The sequence below is a fragment of the Coenobita brevimanus genome, chromosome 57 (assembly GCF_032717465.1).
Source record: "Coenobita brevimanus isolate Jiangsu-jjx chromosome 57, ASM3271746v2, whole genome shotgun sequence".
NCBI lineage: Eukaryota > Metazoa > Arthropoda > Malacostraca > Decapoda > Coenobitidae > Coenobita > Coenobita brevimanus.
The window spans coordinates 4,230,213-4,245,893 of record NC_137010.1 but is presented as its reverse complement, the minus strand read 5'-3'; the positions used below and the strand labels follow the sequence as shown (position 1 = coordinate 4,245,893).

Sequence of the window (15,681 nt, the reverse complement as noted above, 5' to 3'; positions counted from 1 at the left end):
ACCTACAGTGTGAATTATCTGAAGTCTTGTGAGTACAAAGTGAATGTTGCAACACACACACACACACACACACACACACACACATATACAGTACATACATACATTTTCAAGCTAACATGAATCTTCCAAAGCCATTTGAGTAGAAAATGAATGTCTGAACAAGACACACACACATACATTCACAGGATATTTTCTGACTGGCATATTTTGCAAGTATAAAGTTAGCATTCTGACATGACACACAGACACGTTCTTGATATTTTGTGGCTAATGGTGATGACAGTGAACATTCCAACATGATAAACATTCACATGATATTTTGTGGCTAGAAGTGTACACGAAGAGATCACAGACGGGAGTAGAAAAGGAGGTAGGGCGTGATGATGGTGGTGCGCATCATCTGGGTCACCTCGGCAGCTGTCACCACCTTCAGTTTGTCGTCGTCACACTCCAGCCACAAGCTGTCCTGATCACCCTTGCTATCCTCACGATCTGTAGTTACCAGGAAATTATCTTTATACAACACTCTGGTAGTATATATTACTTGCTTTCCCTATCTGGTTAGCAATGTGATGCACATCCATAAAGAACAATCCCCCAAAAAAAATATTTACAGAAGGTTAAGCTTGTGAGGTAAAATCAGAATTCTGGGGGCCTGAATGGTAAGTGACTGGCCCTTATCATGGGGCATGCTGTTGATTACTGTAGTTCTCCATCCATCATGTTCTCTATTTCCTTACTTTCTAGATCTTACCTAATCCCAGCCTTAGGTAGGAAAAACAGCTCTGGATGATCACCTCTCTTAGCAACACCACCCATGTTATCATCCTAACTAAAGTTCTGATCATTTCATGGGCACACAGCTTAAAAAAAAAAAAATAATAATAATGAATGGTAACAGACAACCATAAACAGTGTTACCTCCATTAGGAAGATGAAAGCATACAGCAACAGGAGCTATCAATTGAAAATACTATCATCATCATCATCATCAATATCCTTTGAAAATCATGACTGTAACTATCACTTTACCAAACAAGGTTCCTTACAGAACTTCATTTCAGGAAAATGGAATTATTGTATCTACCTTAGTTACTCTACACAGAAATGCAATTAGCACACATTTGTCTTATAATACAATAGAAAAGTAAGAGCAAAGCTTACTATAAAGTTATATAGAGTGTCATAATAATAATCATCATCATCTTCTTGCCCTTGTTTCCAATCTAGGAATGGGGTAAGGCAGGATCCAAAGAAAGGAAAAAGAAATAGCTGTACAAGCGGATGACTATCAACAGTATAAAAAAAACTGTCAATTTAAATCATGTGAGATCATGCATCCTCGTAAGCACATATATACTGTAATAACAACTAAAAATAAAAGACACTGTACCAGTGAATCCATTCATGACAGACTGTGGGCGTATGTGGTCGAGTGAGAGACCGCAACACTTCATCCACTGGCAGTCTCCGCCCCGCCCGCCACCCAGTGTCTGTGTGGGTGTTAACGTCTGCTGCGTCTGCTGACCCTGTTGCTCGGGGCACTTGGACGACTGCAGGGCACTAAGACGGACAAACGAAAGATAGTGGCCTGGGGAAGAAAATGGGTGATGAGTTCTCGTTTATAACTGCTCTCATCAACACCATCATTATTACCATTATTACAACCACTGCCACCATCACATTAAGGTACCTGACCAACTGTATGGAACTCAAAAGTTTCCTAATTCTACATAAGTCTCAGTCACCCTCCTCTCAAAACTAAAAAAATATCTTATCCTGACCTACAGTTCCGCACATCATCATAATTCATTCCCGATAATCCCTACCCCTATTCACCTTGCACACAAACTCTTGAACATCATATTTTACCTCCTGTTTGGTATACTTCCTCCTTAAATGACAAATACAGTACTATACACACGGCTTCAATATGTATTGTGAAAGTTGCCCAGTTATGTCAGGTGTTGCTATCAGGCCATTGCAATTTCTTCCTTCAACTGACCGGATGAGAGTGATGCACCGAGGTGACATACGACAGCGGTGAGGTGATATGGCAGGTGGACTGGGGCATCAGGCAGGTTCTTGGCTGAGGATGACTTGGATCCTCTGCCCACATCAGCCATATTCTGTCGTCGCAACTGCTCTGCCAGACACTTGCGACAAAAACACGACAGCTCTAATGGTGCTGGCATGGCCTCACTGCACTTGGCAGTAAACATGTTTCTGGAAAGATAATGAGAGTAACTCATCCACAAAATGTGGTGCACTGTTTATTTTGACTGTTGGAAATGAATACAGAGCATGGCTGCAAGGGTTTATATAGAATCATTTTACTGAAATAAAATCACAAAAAGTAATGATTAAATCTTTTTGTGCTTGCATTAATGAAAATCCCAACTAACCACAATACTGCCAAGGTTGAGTCTTGACAATTACAATAAAAAAAAATGTTTAATTACTGATATAAATGACATTTAGTCTATCTATCTATCTACTGCCAGACACCTCAATCCCACATGGGATGGCCACAGACAAATAGCCTCCATGTTGCCCTGTCCAATGCCACTTCACTGCCCTGCTCCCAGCTCACACCCTCTTTCATATACTTCTCCACTCCATCCCTCCATTTCATCCTCGGCCTCCCCCCCCCCTCTTCCCCCTCTCCAGCTCACTCGCATACACTCCTTGTTAGTCTTTCGTTCTCCATCCTCTCCACGTGGCCAAACCGCCCCAGTGTATTTCTCCTAACGCTGTCTATCATATCCACATCCACACCACAGCGCTCCTTCACTTCCTCATTTGCCAGTCTGTCTCTCCATGTAGTTCCACATGCTCCTCTCAAATAACATACAGTAGTTGTTATAAAGTCCTGAATTCTTACTATATATTTTTCCTGTAAAGGCAGATTTTTATTTCTCGAGCACTCCAAAGCATTTTGAACAATAAACAGTGTGGCTGTAGAGGGTGAATACTTCAAATAATGATTTTAAAAGCAAAATGTTCCTTACTGTATTTGACAGATACCCTATATATTGCAACTTTAATATTTTCCCCTTTACCACAACCACATTTTCCTCTTCAAAAGCCAATTTTATTACTTTTAATGTAAGTCACCTACCCATAATTTTTCTAAACTATGGTAGCCTAGCCTCAGGACACTATGCCTCAAACAGTGTACATGAGACTGGCCATTACTGTAGGTCTTCTTTACCATTACTATTACAGACAACCATACCAACCAGGGAAGGAACAAAATGGGCAACACTGCACTGGGACCCACCTATGATAAGCACTGAACCTCTTGACATGTATGACGAGGTGTTGTGGAAGCTGTGAGTAGTGCACGGAGCGTCGGGCCTCATTGTGGTGAAGGCAGGCATCGCACCAGTACTTGTTGTTGTCACGCAGGCATTCCTCCTCACACAGCGCTGACATGAACACCTCACTCTCACTCACATTCTCATCCTCTGAGTATAATAAAAAGATGTGATATTATAGCTGCCTCACTCCATCCAAGCTTCTGAGGCAAAAGAAATCAGGATGATGATGACACTAATGATGACGGTGTTCATACTGTTGTTGCAAATTCACATGCCTGAAATGGTCAAGACAGCTACTGAGGATCCAGTTACCCAATGAAGAAGAAGAAGAAAAAAAAAAATGCTTTGGTCCGTCCATATTCCACCCTTTGCCTAATAGAGGCCAAAGGCTGAGATTGCAGAAACTTGGCCTATAGTCAGGCACTGTGTTCTGAGAATACAGTGTAAGATAAAAAAAAAAAGTGAATGAATGAGAAGAAACTTGGGGATCTAGGTCAAATAATTCTCCACTCACCATAATCATCATCATCATCATCCTAATAAACAGTCTACATAGGATCCAAACATGAACAGGAAACCACAAAATTAGGACTATCAGCAGAAAGTCCAGCAAAATCAGCCAGACATTCACATGCTCATTATTCAAACACTCAAATATTTCAGTTGCACTCACAAGCTCACCATCCACTCACTCGATGTAGTGCTGCTGTCGGGTGTCTGCCCTTTCCTCTCCTCCATCCTTCTTTCCTTCCATCCTCTTCTGTCTTCCTTTACTTCATTCTTTCCTTGTCTTTCTGCCTACGGGTGACTTTACACTCCCTCTTCTGTCTTTCTTTCCTTCATTCTTTCCTCTTCCTTCTGCCTGTGGGTGACTCTACACTGAGTGACAAGCCAAATGGTTTCCTGTACATCAGGAAACCATTTACTATGCTGGGTGGTAACCATATAACCAAATTTTGGCGCCTGGTGGTTTAGTAAGTAATTATTATGCTCCAATTGGATTGAGCCGGTGAAGGTTTATATCCAAGGGATGGTTGGGGTTGATTGCTCATGTAATGCCACTCAGGGATGAGTGAGGCTGGTCACTCTCATCTTAAATGTCAGGACCAACTGCTTAGCCCCGGGCTCCTACGCTCCTCATGGGGCAATGTAAGATTGGATGATGGACGATGATGGACAATCACTCTTGTTGTGAGGCAGAAACACTGCCATTGTGTTCTAAACTAAAAACAAAGGGCGTACACCCAGCCATGTCAATCTCTATACCTCTATACATACTTTTTCTACCAGTATTTTTAAGCTTAGTCAGTTCTTGCTTTGTCAACTTCCAGACCTCTCTTTCTCACACATCAACTTACCATATCAAACCATATTGGGTTTCCATGCCTTCTCCCACCATCAAGCTAATTCATTCAAATGCAGTACAGTATGGTAGATCCTTTTCACCAACCTAATAACAGCCAATGTCACTGTCTCCCTATGACAATATCATCTGAATATATGTTAGGTCTACCCTTGGTCGTTCAACTTCCTTAACAAATTCATACTTGTATTTCTACATATAGTATTAAGTTCATTTATTAAAATATTTTCTCTTTCAGCTACCAACGTCATTCCCAACTTCTACTTTAAATGTCAAAATCTGTTTTGGTTCTCACTGGAACACAATCTTCAATGTACTTTCTTATATATCTGCATGATTACACTTCTTAATATGTTTTTCTACACACACTACACCTACAAATAAAAATTTAACAATTATGTAAGTGGGGGCACTCATCATCCACTCACTCGATGTGGTGCTGCTCTCGGGTGTCTGCCCTTTCCTCCATCCTTCTTTCCTTCCATTCTCTTCTGTCTTTCTTCCCTTTATTCTTTCCTCATCCTTCTGCCTACGGGTGACTTTACACTTCCTCTTCTGTCTTTCTTTCCTCTCCCTTCTGCCTGTGGGTGACTCTACACTGAGTGACAGGCCAAATGGTTTCCTGGACACCAGGAAACCATTTACTACGCTGGGTGGTAACCATATAACTAAATTTTGGCGCCTGGCGGTTTAGTGGGTAATTACAGTGCTCCAATCGGATTGAGCCGGTGCAGGTTTATATCCATGGGGTGGTTGGGGTTTATCGCTCACATAATGCCACTCAGAGATGAGTGAGGCTGGTCACTCTCATCTCAAATGTCAGGACCAACTTGCCTAGCCCCAGGCTCCTACGCTCCTCATGGGGCAATGTAGGATTGGATGATGGATGGATGGATGGATGTACAAATGCTTAGGCCTCTGAGGTGGAGTCAGGATTCCAGGAACTTGAAACAATATATTCATATTGTCTGGCCCATTTCACTGGGCACACTGTTGACAGTTCAATTTTGTATTTTCACTTTCCTTGTTTCTGGATCCTACCTCACCCCACCTTTAAGTGGGAACAAAAAGTCAGAAAGCTGATGATAATGATGATAATAATCCAAATCTATTATAAATTTTCCAACTACCTACCTACATTATTGCCAACTTCTGCACTAACCATCAAAATCTGCCTTGGTCTTGACTGGAACACACACTTCTAGAAAGGTCTCCTCCCGTCCAGTCACCTTCTCACACTCAAAGCATCGCGTCTCCAGACACATCACACCTACGAACTTTGACCCCACCACATCCACAGCCTGTGGGAAAATAAGTAAATACATAAGAATACAATTTATCAAAAGAAGAGAATAAAATACATTTACTGTGGTAGGTGGAGGTGCTCAGCATCCACTCCCTTGATGTAGTGCTGCTGTCGGGTGTCTGCCCTTTCCTCTCCTCCATCCTTCTTTCCTTTCATCCTCTTCTGTCTTTCTTTCCTTCATTCTTTCCTTGTCCTTCTGCCTACGGGTGACTTTACACTCCCTCTTCTGTCTTTCCTTTCTTCATTCTTTTTTCTCTTCCTTCTGCCTGTGGGTGACTCTACATTAAGTGGCAAGCCAAATGATTTCCTGTACACCAGGAAACCATTTACTACGCTGGATAGTAACCACATAATCAAATTTTGGCACCTGGTGGTTTAGTGGGTAATTATTGTGCTCCAATCGGATTGAGCCGGTGACTGTTTAAATCCAAGGGATGGTTGGGGTTGATTGCTCATGTAATGCCACTCAGGGATGAGTGAGGCTGGTCACTCTCATCTTAAATGTCGGGACCAACTGCCTAGCCCCACGCTCCTCATGGGGCAATGTAGGATTGGATGATGGATGGATGGATAAAAAATCCTAGGTAAGCCCTTCTGTAAAATAAAAACTAATGAACTTTATTCTTATTACTGACTAACAATATTGTCAGTCAAGGGGAGATGTCACTGAAGAGGTTAAAATAAAAATTAATTACTCTTTCCACTATCAGCACATCATCTACATTTTTATTCTTGCTAATACCATACAATTTTATTTCAGAGTAAAGGAAATCTCTCATTGTGAAGGGATTGATGGTACACAGGCATCTTTTTGTTGAAGCTTCTAAGCACAAATCAGACTGAAAAATTACATCACGGTAAAGTTTAAAAAGATGATGCAACAGGCTCCAGTTAACTGCATACATGACTTTACCTTGTCAACATCCTGGTACACTGTACCCTAGATTCTTCTACAAGATAACTGTTACTAGAACAGTTACTTGAATTTTCATCTCACTAAGACAGCATTTACATCCTACAATGATCTCTATCATTAAACTTAGATTATCAGTATAACATTACTATTACATGTCACCTAATAAGTTACTATGACCCCTCTTATCAGTGATCTCACACTATAGGTCAATATCCCTGCCATAACTTTACTATCATTACTTTCCTAGAATCACTCTTCCAAGTCAAACAGTCTACCCAAAGTCTGTCTACGAATGATTCAGTGCAGTCTACAAAACCAGATATCCCCACTGGGGAGGTATAATGCTAGGTTAGGACAGACTGGCAAGGATGCAGCTAGTGGGGAGAGGACTCTTGGTTACCAACTCAATTATCACATTGGCCAGAGATCTGACCACAGACCTTGTAATTACAAGGCAGCTGCACTTGCAACTTAGTTACTGAGCTGCACTAGTTAAGCAGCAACTACCTATGATTCTAACCATGCTTGAACTTTGGTTTTCCTTGCTAACTACATCAGTATCTTCCAAGCTTAACGCTCTGACCTTGCTTGAGTCCTCCTCAATAGCCTGTATGCGCTCAGACCTCCTGCGTAACCTCTTGGGCTGTGGAGGTCCAATGTCTCCCCCATCCCGGTCCAGTCCCACTCCATTGACTCCCACCATACCCGTGCCATTGACCTTCCCGCCCTGCAGCAGGTCCTGTGGTAGGTGACACAGCTGGTCCAAGAGACAGTGCAGCAGCTCATGGGCATCCTGCTGTCTGTTGCCCTCAAACATCGGATTCACAACTCTGAGGATGTAACACATGAATAGAATTTGTCCATCTTTCTCCTTGTAGTCAGATGCTGTAATCCCAGAGGAGACACCCACTTACAAAATACCTTCACATCACCGTGTCCTCTTCCATAAGGAAGCCCTCCCTCCAAGTAAGACCACCCTGATTCATATAACTCCCATCCCATCCCTCCACATCACCATCTCCCTCTCCCACTACATCTCGCTCACATACTGTACATTCCTAGTCAATCTTTCACTTCATTTTCTCCAAGTGGCCAAACTATCAATTATGAGTATTGAAAATATCTATCTATCTATCTATCTATCCATCCATCTATCTATCAATAGATAGATAGATAGATAAATATAGATACAGATGTGCAGACAGTCAGGCCTGGGGAGGGGTGAAGCCAGGATTCTGGGTAAATGAATGATGTGTGAATGAGTGTCTGGCCCATTTTACCGAGCATGCTTTTTTAAACAACAGAACAGAGGAAGGAAAAACAAATGAATAAAAAAATAATAATACTAATAATCCATACACAAGATTGCTGGCATCCTCCATTAAAAAAAAATCTGTAACAGTTGGACTTGAACAGCTGTACGTTGAAGTTTGGCGGGAAACAACTCCGGGGAAGTGAGTTCCAGAGAGATGCAGTTCAGGGAATAAAAGAATTCTGACAGGCAGAAGTTCTGCAATATGGCTGTGTGACATTTCAGTCAGGAGTGCTACCAGATGCACGTGTAGCACAAGGGAAGGCATAGAGAGGTGGCAAATTGGACACAACTTCATCTGAGCATTTCACATAAAGGCATCTGTAAAATAATGTAAGGGAGGTAACATTCCTTCTTCCTTGCAGGGGAGGTAATTTATTTACAACAGCAGGGTTATTAATAATTCCAACAGCTTTGTTTCGAGTTTTGTCCAGTTGTTTTAGTCCAACCTCTCCACTTCTCCACATCCATTCCACAAGGGTGTTTTCTGGATCCTACCTAATCCTATCCTTAAGAGGGAAAAAAGGTAAGGATGATGATAATGGCATGTGTGAATGGTACAGTGAAAACTCTGAAAGACTGACTCTAAAGCAGATGAATGTATGGTTCATTTCATCGGGAACTGTTGACTGCCTGCCCTACTTTTACACTTTCTTCTTTATTTCTGGATCCAACCAGGCCCATGGAATATAACTAGGAACTAGGTTTGACCTATACTGATTATACCAGTCTCTAATACTGAATGGAATACCTGCTCCCAGGGCTTGCTCTGAAATAGAAAAAAACATACAACTGCTCAAACTGGCAGTCAGGACTTAAAATAGAATGAAAAATCATACAACAACCTACACAATAAAGAGCAATGCATTACATTACTTTATGATATCCTAAAGCTGATTAGCAATCATATCGTTTATAAAGGCTCCAACATGCTTGTATGTGTTGGCTTGATTGCCAAATGGAGGCTCTCCACGCTCCTCGATCTCTGGCAGCCTCCTTATTCAGTCCCTTATCCGTGAGTTCACATTCTATGACCTCGTCCTAGGCATTTTTCCATCAATCCTACCCACGACGTTCACACTTCTCACCTTCCACACCCAAGTAAAACTGAAATTACTAACTCCTGAAGTCATCATCATCATCTAAAGCTCCTTTCCCACCCTAGGGCAGGGTGTGGAGTAGCAACATCCAAACAGCCCAAGTTTGCCCAGTCCAATGGGCCACGTTTCCATTCACTCATCATTCACGCCCCTGGAATCCTGGCTTTATCTGATGCTAGAAATGGATCATGAAAATGCCTATTAAAAAAAAAAAAAAAAAAAAAAAAAAAAAAAAAAAAAAAAAATTAAGAACCCTACAAGATAAGAAACAAGAAATTGCTTGATTCGAAAAAAAATAAAGTTAAACAGTATTTTATTTACATACAGAATGGCAGCTGCAGGGAGCTGTTGGAAATGGAGTGGCCTAAATCACAGTTGAAATACAGTACAGTATAAGTAAATGCCATCCAATAATAAAGGAATGCACAAGAAATATAAACATTTAAATATTCAGTACCTGTTAGGTCAAATGGATCACACAAGAAAAATATACAACTTAGAAGTAGGAGAAACTGGGGATTATCCTATATGACTAACATGCATTCTGCATAGTAAGAAAGCTTCTTCTTGTTTTTGTTTTTGTCCCATGTGGATTTGAACCTAATGGACTACAGTTACAGAAAACTGGTCACTTCAGGTGATCACTCCCAGAGATGTTTTGCTGACAGGATGTGAGTGAGGTGCATGATTTGTGTGTGTGTTGCAGAATGCTGGGCCAAAATGCTGTACTGCCAGGGCATAGTGGGTTGTTTATGAGCTGTATTTTCGAAGTTGCGCATGGGAAGTGAGTGTGTTGTGGTGTGCATGGCCACTATGCCCTCACTGTACAGTGAGGGCATAGTGGCACAGTCATGAGCTGTATTTTGAAACATTAACATACCTAAGAGCATCAAGGAAGTCATAAGGTTGGAAGGCAGGGATGCGTTTGTCCATACTGGAGCGTTCCTCTTGACCAAGACTTACAAACACCCGATGAAGTTCTGACAGGAACTGAATCCTCTGCTCTAAGCCTGCATCACTCTGGTCTCTGTTTATGTTTGGAATGCATAATCAGAAACACAGAAACTTGTGCTGTATAGACAAAAAGCAACAATCAGTATCTCCTCAGCAAACAAAGCTAAGAACCCATAATGTCTATCATTTTCCACTGTCTTTCCTATCATCTCACCTGGAATTTACTCTCAATCTTGCTCTCTTCAACCATATGTTTTGCATTGTGATGAATAGGTTGTTCACTGGCCCTGGTTTTGTCTGCTGAGAGAAAGAAACTGAATACTGCTTCTGAGTGTACAACCAGCAAGGAAGTAATAACAAAAAAAAAAAAACAAAAAAAGCTATTTTATGCCATGGTGAGATTAGACAAAGGTTTGTCTTAAGCCTGGTGCCTATTTAACCCTCTGATGCCAGTTCATGTTTGAGGACGTGTGGTCGACAGGTGCCGGTTTATGTCTAAGGACATTTTCATATTTTGCAGGAATGTTTCAACTTAAAAGCGCACCAAACTCACTAAGAGTGGTGTGGCGGGCTCACTCGTGCACCTAAGGGAATGGGGAGAGGCTAGCTGGGACAGAGGTGGGGCAGTGAGGGGGGGGGATTTGGGGGAGAGGTGCCTGGAGAGGCAGAATACGTACTGACTGCTCTCAGCCACTAATAAAGATATACACCAGGAGAAGGAAAGTACATGCATTCTCTGTGTGTTTGTATCACTTTGTGATTGATTTCTGTGGAAAAATGTATATTTTTTGGAAAATCCAAATTATAAAATAAGCCTAATTGTGGAAACTGTATGCGGTGCACAGAGCCTGGTGTCAGGGGGGGTTAAATACGCTGTACTCCAAACATTGCGAAATAATGTCCAGTAAAAAAAATTAACCCTCTAAAAGGACCAATGCTGTTGTTGCTGCTGAGTAACCTTGGTCTGTCTGACCAAGCAGACCCATATATTGCAGAAAGCAGACCCATAAATCGCAGAAATGCAACTGCCCATGCATGACCATCCCTTCCAGCAAATTGATGCCCCTCTGCAGCAAACAGTGCCTCGCCACTTAATTCTTCATGTACCATCACAGTTATTAACATTACAATGTAGAATGGGTTGTGAGTGTTGTTTAACTTAAGACTTAAAACATCTTAAGGCGGACATCTTTAAAGATTACAAAGGTGATAAGGTTTCATTAATGCTAAAACTGATTCATGACACCTTTTATGAAAATCTAAAGGAAATAATGTTGCTTGGACTCAAATAGAAATTTAAATTAATATGGTTAAATGTGACAGCTTTTACTTCGAGTTTCATGATTTTATACACCATTAAATGGCTAAAAGATGCGGGCCAATTCTATGTAAACAATCTGACCTTTCAACCATTGCATTCTAATGGCTTCCTGAACTGTATTTCTTATTAAGTCTTGCTATCTCCAGAGAACTTGACTCAACTTATGTAAGATTTTTTGAACTAGGGTTGTTCAATGTAGCCTTATCTGACCCTATCACTACTAAAGATCCTTCTAAAATTAAAGGGGAAAAAAAATCAGTCGGAGAGCATGAATAAAATAAACAATATAACATCTGACTGAAGGTATTAATTGAGATCAACTATAAGTAACAACTCCAGATTATCAAGTTCTAAAGAGGGGTGCCAAACCTTTGTCATATGCTCCTCCATACATAATTCATCCAACCAACTCAATTTCCTTCTCTGCACCTGTGTGCAGAGCTCCTGATCATTATAAGCAAGCAACAAAGCATCAACAAATGCCTCAGGGATCATGATCTACTGTATACTGATAATCTGACAATCTTTAGATAACTGGACTTGCTAACTGTGTCTAAATCCAAATATAATAACTCCATGTCCTACCCAGCAGCCTGCAGGTGTGTGTGGAGGTGGTGGAGGTCATGAGTGAAGCCAGGGAGGAACCTGAGCGCGTACAGCACGGAATTAAGGAAACAGGTGTTACCCATGTTAGCCAGTGGACATACTCCTGCCACCCTGCCCCCAGGTCCAGTGCTATACCCCCCATCTCCTGCCCCGGAGCCTCCTCCTGATCCTGTACCCCCACCTCCTGACTGGGAAGAGCCCCCCGAAGTTCGGCGGGGAAGGGAGTTGCGACTCAAGCTCATCTTGCGGATCATTGGGGGAGTCTGAGGATGTAAAAAAGATACATCATCATCATCATCCAATCCTGTGTTGCCCCATGAGGATGCAGGAGCCCGAAGCTAGGCAGGCTGGCCCTGACATTTAAGATGAGAGTGACCAGCCTCACTCATCCCTGAGTGGTATTATGTGGGCAATAAATCCCAACTACCCCCTGGATATAAATCTGCAATGGCTCAATCTGATTGGAGTGCCTAAATTACCCGGTAAACAACCAGACCCCATAATCTGGTTATATGGTTACAACCCAGTGTAGTAAATGGTTTCCTGGTGTACAGGAAACCATTTGGCTTGTCACTCAATGTAAAGTAACCCATAGGCAGAAGGAAGGGGAAATAATAAAGAAAAAAAGACAGAAGAGGGAGTGTAGAGTCATCCGTATGTATAAGGAAGAGGAAAGAATGAAGGAAAGAAAGACAGAACAGGATGGAAGGAAAGAAGGAAGGAAGAAAGAAGAGGGCAGTTGCCCGAGAGCACCACTACATCAAGTGAGTGGATGGTGAGCACCCCCACCTACCACTACAATAAAAGTAAATCAGAGAAATTCTTTATTCTGAATTTCTTTATGTCCTTCAAAAATTACAGCACTGACGACCAAGTGTAAAATGGTTTGAATAATGAGGGACGACAGTACCTATCAAAACACTATACAGTATATAAAGAACAGTAAAATAACTGTTATAAGTCACCGTGATTCACAGTAAATTTGCCATTAGGGCCATAACAAATTAAAAAAGGATTGCCTATTAATGTTCCACTGCTACCTACAAATCTGATTTACTAATATCCCCCAATTCACAGTACCAGGAGTATGAAAAGAGTTGCAGTACGGTATTTTAGAAAAATCTTTGGCATATACTATAGACTTACTGTGCCCATAACCAAGTGAAAAATAGTAGGGATAATGAATGAATATAGTACGGTACCGTACAGTATCTATCAACATACAAGATACTGGTCCTTACTACTGTGCCATAACTGTCACACATAAACACACTATCATCACCATCATCATTTTAGCACATTCCCACCTGAAGCAAAAATCATTATCATAATCAATCTGATATAGTCCCACCTAAAACATAAACACAATATCCAAGCACTTTTAGGGAAAATAAAAATTACCGGTACAGTGGTACAGTTAGATATCAGAGTTAATGAATTTGAGTGCTTTGTGTGGCTCTGGGTTGGGCAAAGTTTTGTGGGCCCTAGCTCTACTACCAACTGGACATAAAGGAGATGTATGATAAACAAAACAAAATGAGCAACAGCTGACCATACTGAAATCATGATAAGGCTCCCTATGTTCAAGGTACAGAAATTGTGACTGATTTAATTCCCTGCTTCCAACTAAAATAATATTGGGATGGGAGGCACACAGAACGGCTAAACAAAGCAAGAGCTGGCCTTATTGCGATCGTCAGAAGAATCACTATTGCTGGAGGTTCGGAATCGGTGGCTGGTTCTGGGTTCGGGGGCTGGGGAGATGTCTGGATTGAGCGAGCGCTTGCGGCTGGGGCGCAGGGAGAGACGGGACTTGCCACGGGGTGGCTGCGAGGTGGTGGTGGGGCCTTCTGCTGCTACAGGATCCAGAGCGGTCATGGTTTTTCACTGTAGAGCAAAGGGAGGTTGCGATGAAGGGGAAAGAGCAGGATTAAAGGAAATGAAATGTGAGGCTGGGACTACCCAGGCAGACCTTATTACAAGTACAGTACAGCAGAAATTCTAAAATATCACAACTTTCATATATTATGGGGTGAGAGGCAACTCCCCCACAATGTTTTGCATTTTAATCAATCCATGAATGAAACCTAACCTTTTCTCTGTATCCAAAATAGTATACGGATATATATACAGTACATTATTAAGTTTACATTTGGTGCTCCTTAATTTGTGATGACTGTCATGATTAGTGAGAATTTCAAGCTGAAATATGGTTGGGTTTCAATTGAAAAGCTATTACTTGGTGTTTATGATCTTTTTTACTGATAACTGGCTACCTTCTAACAGGAGTGCCTCTAATGCATCATACCATCTTATCTGCCATGAAATAGGAGAGGAAAGGGATATCCTGTTACATGAGACACAGTTTATATATTAAGGTATGAGTTAACCCCTTAAGGACAATAGAACATACAGACTTCATTCAAATTGCATCCAGACTATTTCATTTGGCTGAGAAATGCACCCTACCATAAAGAGTTAGGCTAGCTACAAACAAGCAAGAAAATGACTTAAGTATCCTGAGGTATTGAAGCTTAACAACAGTTGGTACTGGTACCATATTTAGCATCTGGTAGAACATGCTGTCACTTGGGTCCTGGTACAGTGTCTTATTCTAGCTAGTGTATCTACCATTACAGTTGGTTTAATTGACAACTATGGCACTCCCACAAACTGAATACTAAGTCATGGTTGCATGAAATTTTAAAAGCCTCAGCTACGAGACTAAAATGAATCTTTTTGGTCAATAGCCTAGTCAATCAACCATTCACTCTGCCTGCATATCAATGAAGCTAGGCTAAATGGAGTTGGTAATCTTTATCATGTTAAAACAAACACCCAATAAGCTACAGTATTTCTTTCAGCTTTGCAAGACCCATTCAGCAAACGGCTCTGAGTGGCAAAGGTTTCAACAAATGAACTACCAGTAATAGCTACAGTAAACAGAAAAGAAAGGTGAATGAACTATGGGATGAAAAAATGCTGAAGATACTGAATGACTGTTAAAGCACAAAATACAAATGTGATCATAAAATAAACTACTGTACTTAGAGGAGGAGCTGAGAAATAGGACTGAATGGTCAAAAGAGGCTAAGAATTAAAAAATAAATAAATAAATAAAAAATAAGGCATGTAGACTAGCTAAATCATAAACTTTAAAAGAGAATAGTGAGATGAGATCTTAAGAGAATCATGGGCAATATGAGACACATAAATAAGAGAAATTCGGACTTTGACACATTCAGAAAAAGAATGTGCGAACAGCTATTATATTTAATAGCAACCAAATGTAACCCCTGCAGTCCAAGGATGTTTTTTTTTCAAGTGATTTTCATCAGTTTAAAAGACCCCTTGGGCTGAAGAGATTGAAATAACTGCAAAGTAATATAAGAGTTTAAATGATGATGAGATGATGCATGTGAAGCAATGTTGGTACATAACGATACCATACTATAAGTAAACGAGAATGTAGGGACACTG

General features: G+C 41.1%; 1 protein-coding gene across 1 annotated transcript; it reads right to left on the bottom strand.

Annotated features, from left to right (window-relative positions):
• Window positions 1–346: 346 nt before the first annotated feature.
• On the bottom strand, window positions 347–14,079 carry LOC145402208 (uncharacterized). The gene is made up of 9 exons (XM_080274327.1): window positions 13,885–14,079; window positions 12,181–12,464; window positions 10,201–10,347; window positions 7,492–7,738; window positions 5,849–5,987; window positions 3,284–3,470; window positions 2,006–2,226; window positions 1,394–1,591; window positions 347–492 (listed from the first exon to the last, which is right to left on the bottom strand). Exons 1-9 carry the CDS (start codon window positions 14,077–14,079, stop codon window positions 347–349), a joined length of 1,764 nt encoding a protein of 587 aa, XP_080130453.1.
• Window positions 14,080–15,681: the final 1,602 nt, after the last annotated feature.